The sequence below is a fragment of the Ictalurus furcatus genome, chromosome 11, assembly GCF_023375685.1.
Source record: "Ictalurus furcatus strain D&B chromosome 11, Billie_1.0, whole genome shotgun sequence".
NCBI lineage: Eukaryota > Metazoa > Chordata > Actinopteri > Siluriformes > Ictaluridae > Ictalurus > Ictalurus furcatus.
The window spans coordinates 21994182-22006669 of NC_071265.1; the positions used below are offsets into that span (position 1 = coordinate 21994182).

The 12488-nt window shown below is 38.3% G+C and overlaps 2 protein-coding genes across 2 annotated transcripts; both read left to right on the forward strand.

Moving 5' to 3' along the window:
• On the forward strand, positions 1 to 2131 carry tshba (thyroid stimulating hormone subunit beta a). The gene is made up of 3 exons (XM_053636239.1): positions 1 to 377; positions 680 to 857; positions 1694 to 2131. The coding sequence occupies exons 1-3, from the start codon at positions 346 to 348 to the stop codon at positions 1961 to 1963; spliced, it is 480 nt and encodes a 159-aa protein (XP_053492214.1). The 5' UTR covers positions 1 to 345; the 3' UTR covers positions 1964 to 2131.
• A 4072-nt stretch (positions 2132 to 6203) lies between these two features.
• On the forward strand, positions 6204 to 11943 carry slc25a55a (solute carrier family 25 member 55a). Its single transcript, XM_053636259.1, has 10 exons — positions 6204 to 6314; positions 7164 to 7266; positions 7369 to 7494; positions 7894 to 7949; positions 9114 to 9204; positions 9295 to 9413; positions 9577 to 9769; positions 9858 to 10012; positions 10093 to 10168; positions 10543 to 11943. Exons 2-10 carry the CDS (start codon positions 7247 to 7249, stop codon positions 10700 to 10702), a joined length of 996 nt encoding a protein of 331 aa, XP_053492234.1. The 5' UTR covers positions 6204 to 6314; positions 7164 to 7246; the 3' UTR covers positions 10703 to 11943.
• Positions 11944 to 12488: the final 545 nt, after the last annotated feature.

A 12488-nucleotide genomic window follows, 5' to 3' on the forward strand; every position in this document is an offset into this window, starting at 1 on the left:
GGAAAAAAAAAAGCTTTTGAGGTCCCATATAATTCTTAGAATTGAGTACACATTCAGCTAATGTATGTAACATACTGTCAAAAGAGGCTGTAATTTTTACAGAGAATAATGACATCATGTCCAAGCTCTATTACTATTATTAATATTGAAGGCCAATTCTGACTAGGAAACAGCTCTGTTTCTTTGAGCTGCACTTTGAATATAAGCATTGCAACATGCACCAGCAGGCCTTTAGTATGGTCTAGTAGTGTGTGTGGTGAGTGCAGCTGATTTGAGGAGGAGGCAATGGTTTTATGAATTAGGTTGGATAAGGGGGGATCAATATAAAAGCAGAATCCTCACAGAATGAACAGGAGTCTGGCTGCCAGGGTAATCAGGTAAGGAAAATTCTGAGCTACTGGTTTTGTGTGATACAAGTATAATGGACTTTATAAATAATTAAATGGATTGCTAGTTTAAGAAATTTGTGTTCAGAAATCAGAAGGAAAAACGTTCAGCCTTTCATAGCATTATTTCAAGAAATGAAGCACTCAAGAAATGTAATGTGATGTGCTAATTAGCAGCAGCAATTATTAACCGTTTTATGTATGTTACTGTATACACTGCCCCTCTTTTCTAAACCTGAACTTGGACAGTAACCATTATTTTACTTCTGGTGTGCCCAATCTTATGATTTTAGCTTGTCCAGAGACATCATGTTTGCTCCCGTGTTAGTGGCTGGTATTCTAGGCCTTCTTGTTGGAACGGCTGTACCTATGTGCATCCTGACAGAATACACTCTCTATGTTGAGAAGCAAGAGTGTGACTACTGTGTGGCCATCAACACAACAATATGCATGGGCTTCTGTTTTTCGAGGGTAAGACACTTCTTATTTAGTGTGTAAACTAGTTATTTAGTGAGTGAACTAGTTAGTGAGCACAGTAAAATAAATTAAAATAATTTATCAGTAAATACCAGGTCTTATGTTACATAAAAGAGGCTTGTAGAGTTCCCCAGAAAAGTATGATGCTGAACAAGATGAACAAGATAATCTTTTTTTTTTTTCAACTGCTGCAAGAAACTGATACTGCTGAACAAAATCAAGAACCAACTGTTTAGTTTTTTTTTTTTTAAGTTTAGTTTCTACTATTGTATTTTCATTTCAGACTAAGCAGCCTAATAATAGATACTGAAGACATAACAAAACTACCTAATTTAAACTGACAGAATATGGTATTGTTTAAAAAAAATGATTTAATATGAAAATATAAACAGAATATATCAGTGAGCATAAGGAAGTAGGAAGCAAATCCTTTGCTCAGCCACACTGAAAAACTCTTTTTCGGTTTCACGTAACCACCATGTGATGACTAAGGTTAAGGAAGAGAGAATAAGGGTAAGAGAGAGAGAGAGAGAGAGAGAGAGAGAGAGAGAGAGAAGAACTTCCCACGAAAAGCATCTTATCAGTAAGAGATAAGCATACTTCACAGAAGTATAGGCGTACAGGCTTGCAGCATTTTCTAGAAAAAGGTTAGAGGATGTTAGTCACAAGATGAAACAAAGATTCTTTAAAAAAAAAAAAAAAACTTGTATGTAACTGATACTGCTTATTTGTTTATGTAGCATTGCTGAACAAGAAGCCATTTCTATTCTTTCATTCTTCCATGATGCACTTTTTGTTTCTGTGTCTCTTACATGTTATGCATCTCTCAGGACAGTAACATGAAAGAATTGTTGGGACCTCGCTTTCTAATCCAGAGGAGCTGTACCTATCAGAATGTGGAGTATCGTACAGCAGTTTTGCCTGGCTGTGCCCCTCATGCTGATTCTCACTTCACCTACCCAATCGCTCTCAGCTGCCATTGTAGCATGTGTAACACACGCAGTGATGAGTGTGCCCACAAAACCAGATTCAGTGCAGCCAAGTGCTCCAAACCAGTCCGACATTTGTATCCCTATCCTGGGCAAAATGACTACATCTAATTCAGCTTCAGTGATACTTTTGATAACAACTATATTTCAGAGTCAGATTGGGGACTTGAAGACTTTGTTTTGACCTGATCTGTACATATAATAAAAACTACAAATGTAATAAAAACATGTCTGCAGCCAACAGTGGAACAGCTGTTTTGTTTGTTCAGCTGCTGAAATTTTATGAACAGTAGTATTCCATGATAGGCTTTGCTATGGCCACCAATCTGGTCATCCTTAAGACCTTAATGAGTGTTTGCTTACTAGTATTAAGGCCAGGAAGCTACTATAAGGCATGAGTCATTGCCTTCATCATTCTTTCTTGTATACAAGTTATTGCTCTTTGGAAGAGCAGAAAGATAAGACAATGACTACAAGTATGAATCAATTAAAGGAAACCAGGTCAAGGCTGGAAATCTTGCCTGCTACTCTAAATTTAAATCAAACTGGTAACCCTGTCAGATTACTGTAAGTAAACAGAAACAAGTTACAAGCTGGCAAAGCTATGAAGCATGACCAAGAAATGGGGCTATCTTGGGATCAACTGGAATGCCAACTACACCCCAGGCCTTCTTATCTGGCATCAGTGCCTAACCACACTGATTCTCTTGTGACTTAAATTTTTTTTACTGATTCATTGTTTAATTCATCTTTATCGAGGTTTCCACACAAAAAAGATATAAAATCATCTCTTGGGCACAGTGTACAATACACTTGATAAATATATAATGTACTTCCACTAAAAATAAAGTTCAGGTCAAACTACACCATCCATCCATTTTCTGTATCACCTATCCTACATAGGGTCACTGGGGAGACTACAGCCTATCCCAGAGCTCAGGGCACAACCCACAGCAGGGCACAGTTGCATACACATTCACACACTATATGGACAATTTGGGAATGGCAATCAGCCTACAATGTGTGTCTTTGGTCTGTGGGAGGAAACCAAGGAAACCGGAGGAAACCCCCAAGGCACTAGGAGAAGGTGCAGGCTCCGCACACATGGAGTGGAGGCGGGATTCGAGCCCCCAACCTCGGAGGTGCAAGGCAAACATGCTGACCACTAAGTCGTCCCCCCGCCCCAAACTACACCAAACATGGTAAATAATAGTAAATTCGTTTAATTAATTTTACAATAGCAATAAAACAGTTCAAAATAGTTTTGTGGCAATTAAGCACTTTGCTGAATGTTCCTTTATATCACTTCATGTTAAAGCCCACAGTGAACAGCAGGTTCTACATAAGATTAGTGGTATCATGATGATGTTTTTATTGCTTAGTAAATGTAGTAATATATCTTGTTTACAGGATTGTTAGTCAGTGTGAGATTCAAGTGCGGTTCATCAGACGGCTGTTGCTGTCGCAGTGTGGAGAGGCCCTGGGGGGAAATATGACATATTCATGAGCGCACTAAAATGGACCGCAGACTAATAATGACGAGAAAATAATTATGGGGTTTAGACTGCCATTTTGATTTTGCCCAAACGTGAGCTTTAGCAAGTCTGAGCAAATAGAGGGTTCGCCTCGACTTCTTCCGAGTTACATAAACGCGGAAAGAAAGAAAAAAAAACCGACCTAGTTACACGTCACGTGCTACAGGTCACGTGCAGCTAGAACTGGGGAGCCGGAAGTCCATCATTCTCTGTCATTGATTGGTGGGCTTGTCTCGATGAGCCCGCCCCCGTCATTTTTGAGCCGATGCACGCTTTCATTCGGCCACATTACCCCAATAGCCTGTATATATATATATAAAATAGAACTTGTTTCCTCAAAATTATTTATCAAAATTATCTCACGGAGTTCGAAGTCAGCCCAAGTTACATTGCACATCACTACAGTAAATGTGAAGGCTGCAGGAATAGCTTTAGAATTCCTGCAGCTAGCATAATTTATTTTATTGGATGAAAATACTGGACCAATTGTATTATTTAACAGATGCTGTTCTTCATTTGACTACCATATCAAAAACTAATCGTACACTACCCCATTATCTTTATTATCTTGTGTTTTGGGGGGTGGAGGAGGGGGTACTTGTGATACACGTTGACAAAAAATATTTCTCTGCTGTGTATGCAAACAGTGAAATACACTAGGAACGCTGTTTGAACCAGAAATAATGGTTGTATAAGTAGTATTATTATCATTGTAACAATTATATTATTACTATTATTAATATTTTTCATTGTTCTTATGTTTTTGTTGTTCTCACAGTTTTTCCTGATGCTTCATCAGTATTGTACAAAATACTGGAATTGTGGAAATCCACTTTATTTAGTATTTTTCTATTGTACAGTTTTTTCAAACTACCTACATCTCTGCAAGAATTCAGTTAAGTGTTATAAAAGGCCCCTGAAGTAGAAGCTTAAATTATAATACAATACTAACAAATTCACCTTATGCAACCTGTCTTCCGAATTGTTTCTGCTAATTTATGGCTAGGTAGGCTTGCTGTCATTCAAGATGTTTGTTTAGCTGTTTTTGCTATGAAATGTAGCATCACATTATGCATACTTGAAAAACTCAAACATTGTCTGCCTTCCAGGAATATTATGCATAATATGAATGCATTTAAAATCTTACTCATCAGAGATGTTCATTAATTTTGGTGTCTCAAAAAAATAGGCCTTTTTTTTTGTTATGCTTTTTTCTTTTTTTTATTAACTGCAATCACTTTACATGCCTCTACAGTAACTTAGTAATATCCACAGGCTTGAACACAGTCTTACCAGATTATGGTTTCAGTGCTGTGACTAGTTCTCCCAATGATAACACAAGTCTACATTTTAGAAAAAAAACATAATGCTGATAAAAGGTAGTGGTACCTCAGTGATCAAGTCATTGGTCTACTTATCAGAAGGTCATGAGTTCAAATCCTAGCACTGCCAAGCTGCCACTGTTGGGTCTTTGAGCAAGGCCCTTAACCCTCAACTGCTCTGTTGTATAAATGAGATAAATGTAAGTCGCTCTGGATAAGGGTGCCTAATGCCATAAATGTAATGTAATAAAAGTGATGGAATGTGACTGTCAGCATTTCATTAAGACTCATTTTAGGTCCCTGTGTCTGATATCCACTGGCATTTTAGCCACATTCCTGGTGATAAACGTGGCCAGACATGTAACACAATACTGGATTCTCAACTGAAATGGACCTCCATATGGTGGCTGGAGGCCAAAGGACTAACAAATTCAGTTATTTAGCATTTGTTCTAAAATAATATCTAATAAAAATGTATTTTTTCATCAAGGAACATTCTAGTTAATCACAGGACTACTAGAAGGCATGGATCAAACCAACTCAGCTTGGACCTGTAGGGTTGAATTGGATCTCCCAGATGTCCTTGGGAGTATGTGCCTTTATGTGTCTTTAATGTTTCATCTGCATTACACAGACAAACATACAGCGGGAACTACTTGGTAGTTTACTTTATAAGCTGGCATCATGAAAAATAACAATAATAATAAGTGAAATAATCAAGGGAATAACTACCATTGCATATTAGCTGTAATTTAAGCACACATACAAAATGTCTGTCTCACAGTGACATAAAACATACATTTATTTGAACACTGTGTCACATCATTATTACGTGGCAGCTGTGCACTTCCCTAAGCATTGTGACCATGATGAACGTGCTATTTTAGGATGTCTGATGCTATGGGTTATGACTTGCATTTTCTAGGTAAAGACATTGATAAAGTTGTTTCCTGAAGCTCCCTTTAATCCTGTTAGAAGTCAAACTGTATATTGGTAACGTTGCACAACATTACATCCCATGTGAAAAAACTAATATAGTATCAAAACACATGTAAAACATTAGATTGATGGTTGTTGGTATAAAGCTTATTACATTTTGAGTTGTATTTAAAAGGTAAACCAAGAATGTAATACTTTTCCCCCCTGCACTTTTTCAGACATGGGACCGTCCGTGCCCATCCCAGATCCTGAATATCAGCAATATCGGTAAACCTTCCAGGAAAAAAAAAACTGTGAAAGAAAGGCACCTACAAAACTATAATAAGGTGCTAATATCGATATCAGCGGGTTTAAATGACAATAATTAATACCAACACCGATATTGTAAAAGTTCTTGATTAAAAACGAGCAAAGCCAAGAATGTGTCATTTGACACCACACATGATCTCTGTGATAGCGGCCCTTTGTAATGTAATATAAACAGTTCTGATTGGTTGAGGTGTGTGACACGACTCCTCGGCTCCTCCTTCTGCTTTAAGAGACGGTGGAAATTTCCAGTCAGCCATTCATTCAAATTCTCTCCGTGTTTAACGAACGGAAGTGAAGAGTTTCGGCGCCTTTTAATATTTACCAACAGTCATTGTGGTTTACAGTCGATTAAAAAAGGTAAGTGTTCTTTTTTTTTGCAAAATATCATTTTTATGTACACAATTTTCCTGAGCAATTTGTTGTTAAAATTGTGTTTGGTTTAAAGTTTGTTAGCTACTTAGCTGACATGTTAGCTTAAACATTAGTCGTTTATATTCACCAATTCAATGAGGTCTGCTAATATTATTCGGTGGTGTTGATTTATTTCGACGTTAGTTTAGCCACATAGCCAGTTTAAAATGGTTCTTGAGTATTTCTCAGGTAATATAAATGACTCAACGACGCGAGCTGATTACTTCACCTCGGCAATGTGTCGTTTTCTGGGTGCAGGCTAACCGCCATTGGCATGTGAGGTCGAATAGTCGGCTAGTGTTACCTACCGGCAAAGGGGTGTTGTCTAGATGAGAAGTATTTTGTTAAACAAATAGCTTGCGAATTGTTTTCGGGTTTTTCGTGTAGCTTTGCGAGTTTGGTTTGCTTTTTAATCCCTTATCTTGGTATTAGCGGACTTTGGTGGATTTGGTCTATTGGGAATTTTTTTTAGAAATGAAGCCAAATATGGCAGACTGACACATGTACAAAAAAATCCCCATAAAGGATGGGTATCTTTAATGGCTTAACAAAATATATTTCCGAATCTAAATGTGGGGGGTTTGTTTGTTTTTTGAAAGATGGGTAAGTCGAGTGAATCTGTTAAGCACATGAAAACTATCTTCAGCTTGTGACTAATAACAAGGCTGTATCCATTTCCAGTGGGACTGTGAGAGATTCCTGTGCCCAGCCTGGCCCTAAATAATCTGTGTGTGAGTGAGTATTTACCAACACAGATATTTATTGGTAAATTGTCTTTACTCTGTCTAATTTCAGGTCCATTAACGTTCCTGTCCTGCGTAATCAAGCATTTCAGTAGTGTTTCTCTGTTCATTATCCACATTTTCCGAAACTTCACAATGTCTCAGCAGCAGATCAGGTATGTATTGAAAGACTTAACTGGCTTGTTTTGTATTTTCAGTCTGTGGTGTGAATATATGAATTTGTTTGACTTTGCCTTTTACTTCCTTTTCTTGCTCAGCCTTCCAGCCAAGCTCATCAATGGTGGTATTGCTGGTCTTGTTGGGGTCACTTGTGTGTTCCCTATTGACCTGGCGAAGACTCGACTCCAGAACCAGAGACAAGGTCAACAGGTCTACAAGAACATGTAAGCAAACCTTTCTCACGGTCTTTACCTGTTTTAGCCCTGTTCTCTCCTGTTGAGATCATGATTGCCATGGGCGCACACCATCTGGTGTTCAGGGCCCCTTGTAGCCACTCCTTGATTCTCAGTGACGGTTGACTTTGGTGTGTGTTTAGCCCCAGGAGGTCCGTTCACTCAAATATCAATGGATAGGCTCACTGGAATGTGTAACATACATACATGTGGTGTTCTCTTTCAGCTATTGTTGCCCATAGCTTTTGAAGAGACATGCAAAATTCTCATAGGATTAAACACAGAGGGCTGGGTTACTATTTGTGTATGCTAAAGCATGACCTTGTTGTGACATGATCTTGGAATACTGAATGAAGCTGTTTTAACCTAGTGTTTAAAATTATTTTTTAGGATGGATTGTCTAATCAAAACAGTTCGAACTGAGGGGTACTTTGGCATGTACAGAGGTAAGATTCATCCTATATTGAGTGTTTCAGTATGTGGCTCATGCTAACAAGAAGTGACATTGAGCTATAGTAGTCTATGGCTTCTTCTGCTTTTACATTTAAGCTGTGCTTAAATCCACTTGCCTGTGGTTTATGACTACAGAACTGGTTTATGCTATTCTACAGTTTAAAAAAAAAAAAAAAAAAACACTGTGGTTAAGCTGGATCTATGTACAGAGTATGCATGTATCTAATGTAGACACAAACCAAAATGTCCACAATTGTACAGTGGCTACCAAGTTTATTTGCTGCACTTGATTACCAGTTAAATTGTAGACTTTTTAATCATCTGCAACACACATCCTATTGGATTTTTTTTTTTTTAACATGGTAGTTCTGCAGTGCTTGAGGTAGCAAAACTTTGAGCATAACAGCCCATGTTTGTATTGGGTTGCTGCTTTTGTGAGGAATGCTGTTTGTTTGCATCTGTGTTTTTTCATGTTACAGACATGGGTCCCCCCTGGGATAGTGAAGGCTAGCCGATTAAGGCGCAGCCACGCTGGAGGCAAATCATTTATCATGGTTCTTTCCACTCTGCTCTATTACAATTAGGCACAATGTGTTTTTGTTGAATACTTTTTGCTCCTTTGTTTTATTCATAGCCTCTGAGTTTCTGTTGACTTTCTCCATTTTGTCTACTATTGCTAACTACTTTGGCCTTGTACTGTAGAACTACATACCTCTCTAACCCCTTTGAGTCTTCTTTAATTTACTTCTTCTCCACATGTCACTTTCTCCCATTTTTTACATACATGGCTATACATTATCTGCCACTGTCCCTTGCTCTTTAATGCATAGGGGATTTTGAACTAGAAACTGTTTTCTTTCTCTTCCTTCATTTATACCTGCTTTCATGGTTTCTAATCTCACAATTTATTTTTCTGTAACAATCTAAGTTTTTGTTTTTTGGTTCAGTTCTGTTATGCCAAATTCCCCTCCATGATCATGCCATAGTCATGTGAGATTTGCTTATAGCCTGTTGGCTATTTACTAATGAGTTTATATTTGCACAGCATGGTTCTGTTTTTGTCTTTGGTATGATGGTGGTGGGGAATGGTTGCTCTGTGAGGTGTATAAGTGAATTTGTTACTATTCTTGACTAACCTACTGTGTCTTGTCTTTTAGGTGCTGCAGTGAATCTTGCTCTTGTCACACCTGAAAAGGCCATCAAACTGGCAGCCAATGACTTCTTTCGTCAGCACCTTTCCAAGGATGGGTACGCAATGCTTTAGGAAATTCTGGGAACAATAATTTTATACATGCAACATCCCTTGACCATTGTATTTACAAAACGCTTGCGTTACAGGAAGGGGTTGTCTGTGTTCAAAGAAATGTTAGCAGGCTGTGGTGCGGGCATGTGCCAAGTCATCATTACTACTCCTATGGAGATGCTGAAAATTCAGCTACAAGATGCTGGGAGATTAGGTAAGTTTATACTCTTGTGATTTAAGGCCACTAACTGATTTTTGCAAGCATATAAGGGGATGTACCCCTTATATGCTTGCCTGTGTATACTATACTGTATTCTATAGTTATAGAAAATAAACAAAATGTCATTGTATAATTAACATTCTTGTTCTCCTTGCAGCTGCTCAGCAAAGAATGCCTGGTATCCTGGCTGCCACCAAGCTGGCTCAGACAAACCCTGTGCTGAGCCGCTCCTATAATGCAGTGCCGAGTTCTGCTCGCCAAACCATCTCTGCAACACAGATCGCCAAAGAGCTGCTGCACACAGAGGGAATCCAAGGTCTATACAAAGGGCTAGGAGCAACACTCATGAGGTGTGTGTGTGCTGGATGTGATTTTTAGTACATTTGTGATTCCTTGTGGTGAAATTTTTATTTATTTTATCCCACCTCCTTCCTCCAGAGATGTGCCCTTCTCCATTGTCTACTTTCCTCTTTTTGCTAACATTAACCGTTTGGGTAAGTGCTCTGAAGATGATGTGGCACCATTCTATTGGTCGTTCATGGCTGGCTGTATAGCTGGTTCGACTGCTGCAGTGGCGGTTAACCCATGTGATGGTGAGTAAGGTTTTTTTGTGTGTTCCTACACCACTATTTCCTGTTTGTACAGAAGTTAATTTCCTGTTCATATGTTTTAGTGGTGAAAACCAGGCTTCAGTCCTTGAGCAAAGGTGCTAATGAGGAGACCTACAATGGAGTTCTCGACTGTGTGAGGTAATTATTCAAACCACTTATAGCTAAAAGTTCTCTGAAAATGTCATCTTATTAAATAGAGATGAAAGCAGTTTGCAATTGGGCCAGCATCAGCAACTTTGAATTTTAAAAATATCTGTCTTGGGGTAGTAGTATTTGATCAGTTTATCAGATTTTTTTTTTTTTTAGGTGTCCTTTCAAATGAATTGCTCCAGTGAAAAATTGCCCTTCTTTAAAACTTAGTATTTGGAAAATAATGGCTTGGTCTCAAAGTTTTGGTAATAGAAAAGGAAATGGTGTTTGTGAGATCTCTTATTTTTTGTTTGATTGCAGCTGCTTGTAATGGTTTTGTGAGTTGTGACTGACACTTGTTCTGTTTTGTAATGTTTTTATAGTAAGATCATGAAGAAAGAAGGACCATTTGCTTTCCTGAAGGGGGCAGGCTGCAGGGCGCTGGTCATTGCTCCTCTTTTTGGCATTGCTCAAGTTATGTATTTTGTTGGAGTTGGTGAATACATTCTGAGTCAGAGAGCATTTAATGTCCTGTCTCCTTAAGCAAGTCTCCAGAACTGCCTCGACTGAACCTGCATTGGGGATATGAGACGTGCACAATCAAATATACAGATTAGTTAGATCGACAGCTTTGCTGTCGTTTTGTTTCCTTAGCTGGTTTCTGGCTATTGCACTTCCTGTTTGGTTTGCTCACTCATGAGTGGATGTGGCCAACATTATGCACTTGTTGGTAAGGGCTTCTTCAGGAGGTTGTGTGTGTGTGAGTGAGAGAGAGATGGTGCTCTACATCCTTCTAGAAGGATCTGCAAGCATTTCCCCTCAGTGAGGGATGATGGTGTCACTAATTAGGCACTAAGATCAACATGATTTTTTTTTGTGTGTAGTGTCTGTCAGTCATCTATTTTTGTGTTTTGCTGTTAATTACTAATAATTAGTAATTTTTTTTATTATTATTTTTTTCCCCCTGTTCCATTTACCCCCCCCCCCCCCCCCCAAATTGTGTTGACGTTTCTGAACTACCCAGGATTGTGGGCAAAAGGGGTTTGGTGCCACAAGGCAGTTTGAACAGTAAATTTATATATTTATATAATGTAAAAAAAGGATGGCTGAGTACTGAGTTTTGTGGACCAGTTGAAAACAAAATGTGCTGTTTTTAGACAATAGGAGCTGTACAGTTGTTTTTGTACAAGGTACATGCTATGATTTATGATGGTATTAACTGCTCCTGCTCCTATTAACAACTGAACCTAAAGCAAACATTAACAATCTAATTCCATTTTTACTTTTAATCACTGTGCTAACAAACATTCGTCTTATGATTGTTGTGACCCAACACCCCCTTTTTTTTTTTTTTTTGTGCACCAATTTCCAAGGGTAATGTTGACCTACCATACTAATGGTAAATTTACATCATGTGGAGAAAAGGAAACAAAACATTTCCTTGCTTCTGTGAACTTCAGGGTAATATCCATGGCATCTGCATTGTTTCATGTCAGTAATGTGGAAATGCACCATCCCTGATTACTGCATTAAGTAAATAGTATATTTGTACGATATGTCAGAACTGTGAAGGGCGTAAAGTGCCTGTGTGGCTTACACCTACTAGATGAATAGTTGTGCTAAAAATTGCCCAGCTAGTTGTATGTTTTTAAACTGCATCTACATTATAAACATCATGGGACTCTATTTGTTTGTCTACTTGATTGTTACTGTCATTTCAAGTGTTAGCTCATTTTGTAATATATTTATAGAACATTAAACATCTATTTGAACTTGTTGCTACACGCAATGTTATTACATCTTTTCCACCCAAAAGCAGTTCATATTCAGAAATTGCTACACCATCCATGCTATGGCAATCATTAATAATTTTTTGTGCTTTGGATAACAGGCTAAACCCCCCTACTGCCTGGTTCAAAGTACAATGCACCACCCAAGCAAGTTAAAAATGCTCTAGGAGAAATATAAACATATGTCTGCAACTACAGAGTTTTATCCTTACATTCACAGCATGCTCTGGTAGGAAAGGCATGTGCCATACTGAACATGGGATTAAAGACCGTGGGATATCAATTCAAGTTGTGCTTGTTTGAATAAAGAACTATAATACCATGACTTATTACCCACACAAAGCTGTGCTTAATATTTCACTGATATTGACATTGATGACCCTCACTATGGAGGCAGTGCTGACACATTCATGGAAGAATGTAAGGGTAATGTAAGGTAGTGGTCTTTAAGACAAGACTATAAATGACTGACAGTTTATCAGGGCAAGGTTTTCTCACTGCTCTACAAGAGAACATGGCAGTTTTGTGTCCGTGTGAGT

Excerpts from the sequence above, each read along its gene's own strand:
- tshba (XM_053636239.1), top strand. The coding sequence starts at position 346 with ATGAACAGGAGTCTGGCTGCCAGGGTAATCAG. Across the intron at positions 378-679 it reads CTGGCTGCCAGGGTAATCAG|CTTGTCCAGAGACATCATGT; the intron begins GTAAGGAAAATT and ends TTATGATTTTAG. Across the intron at positions 858-1,693 it reads TGGGCTTCTGTTTTTCGAGG|GACAGTAACATGAAAGAATT; the intron begins GTAAGACACTTC and ends TGCATCTCTCAG.
- slc25a55a (XM_053636259.1), top strand. The coding sequence starts at position 7,247 with ATGTCTCAGCAGCAGATCAG. Across the intron at positions 7,267-7,368 it reads ATGTCTCAGCAGCAGATCAG|CCTTCCAGCCAAGCTCATCA; the intron begins GTATGTATTGAA and ends TTTCTTGCTCAG. Across the intron at positions 10,169-10,542 it reads GGAGTTCTCGACTGTGTGAG|TAAGATCATGAAGAAAGAAG; the intron begins GTAATTATTCAA and ends ATGTTTTTATAG.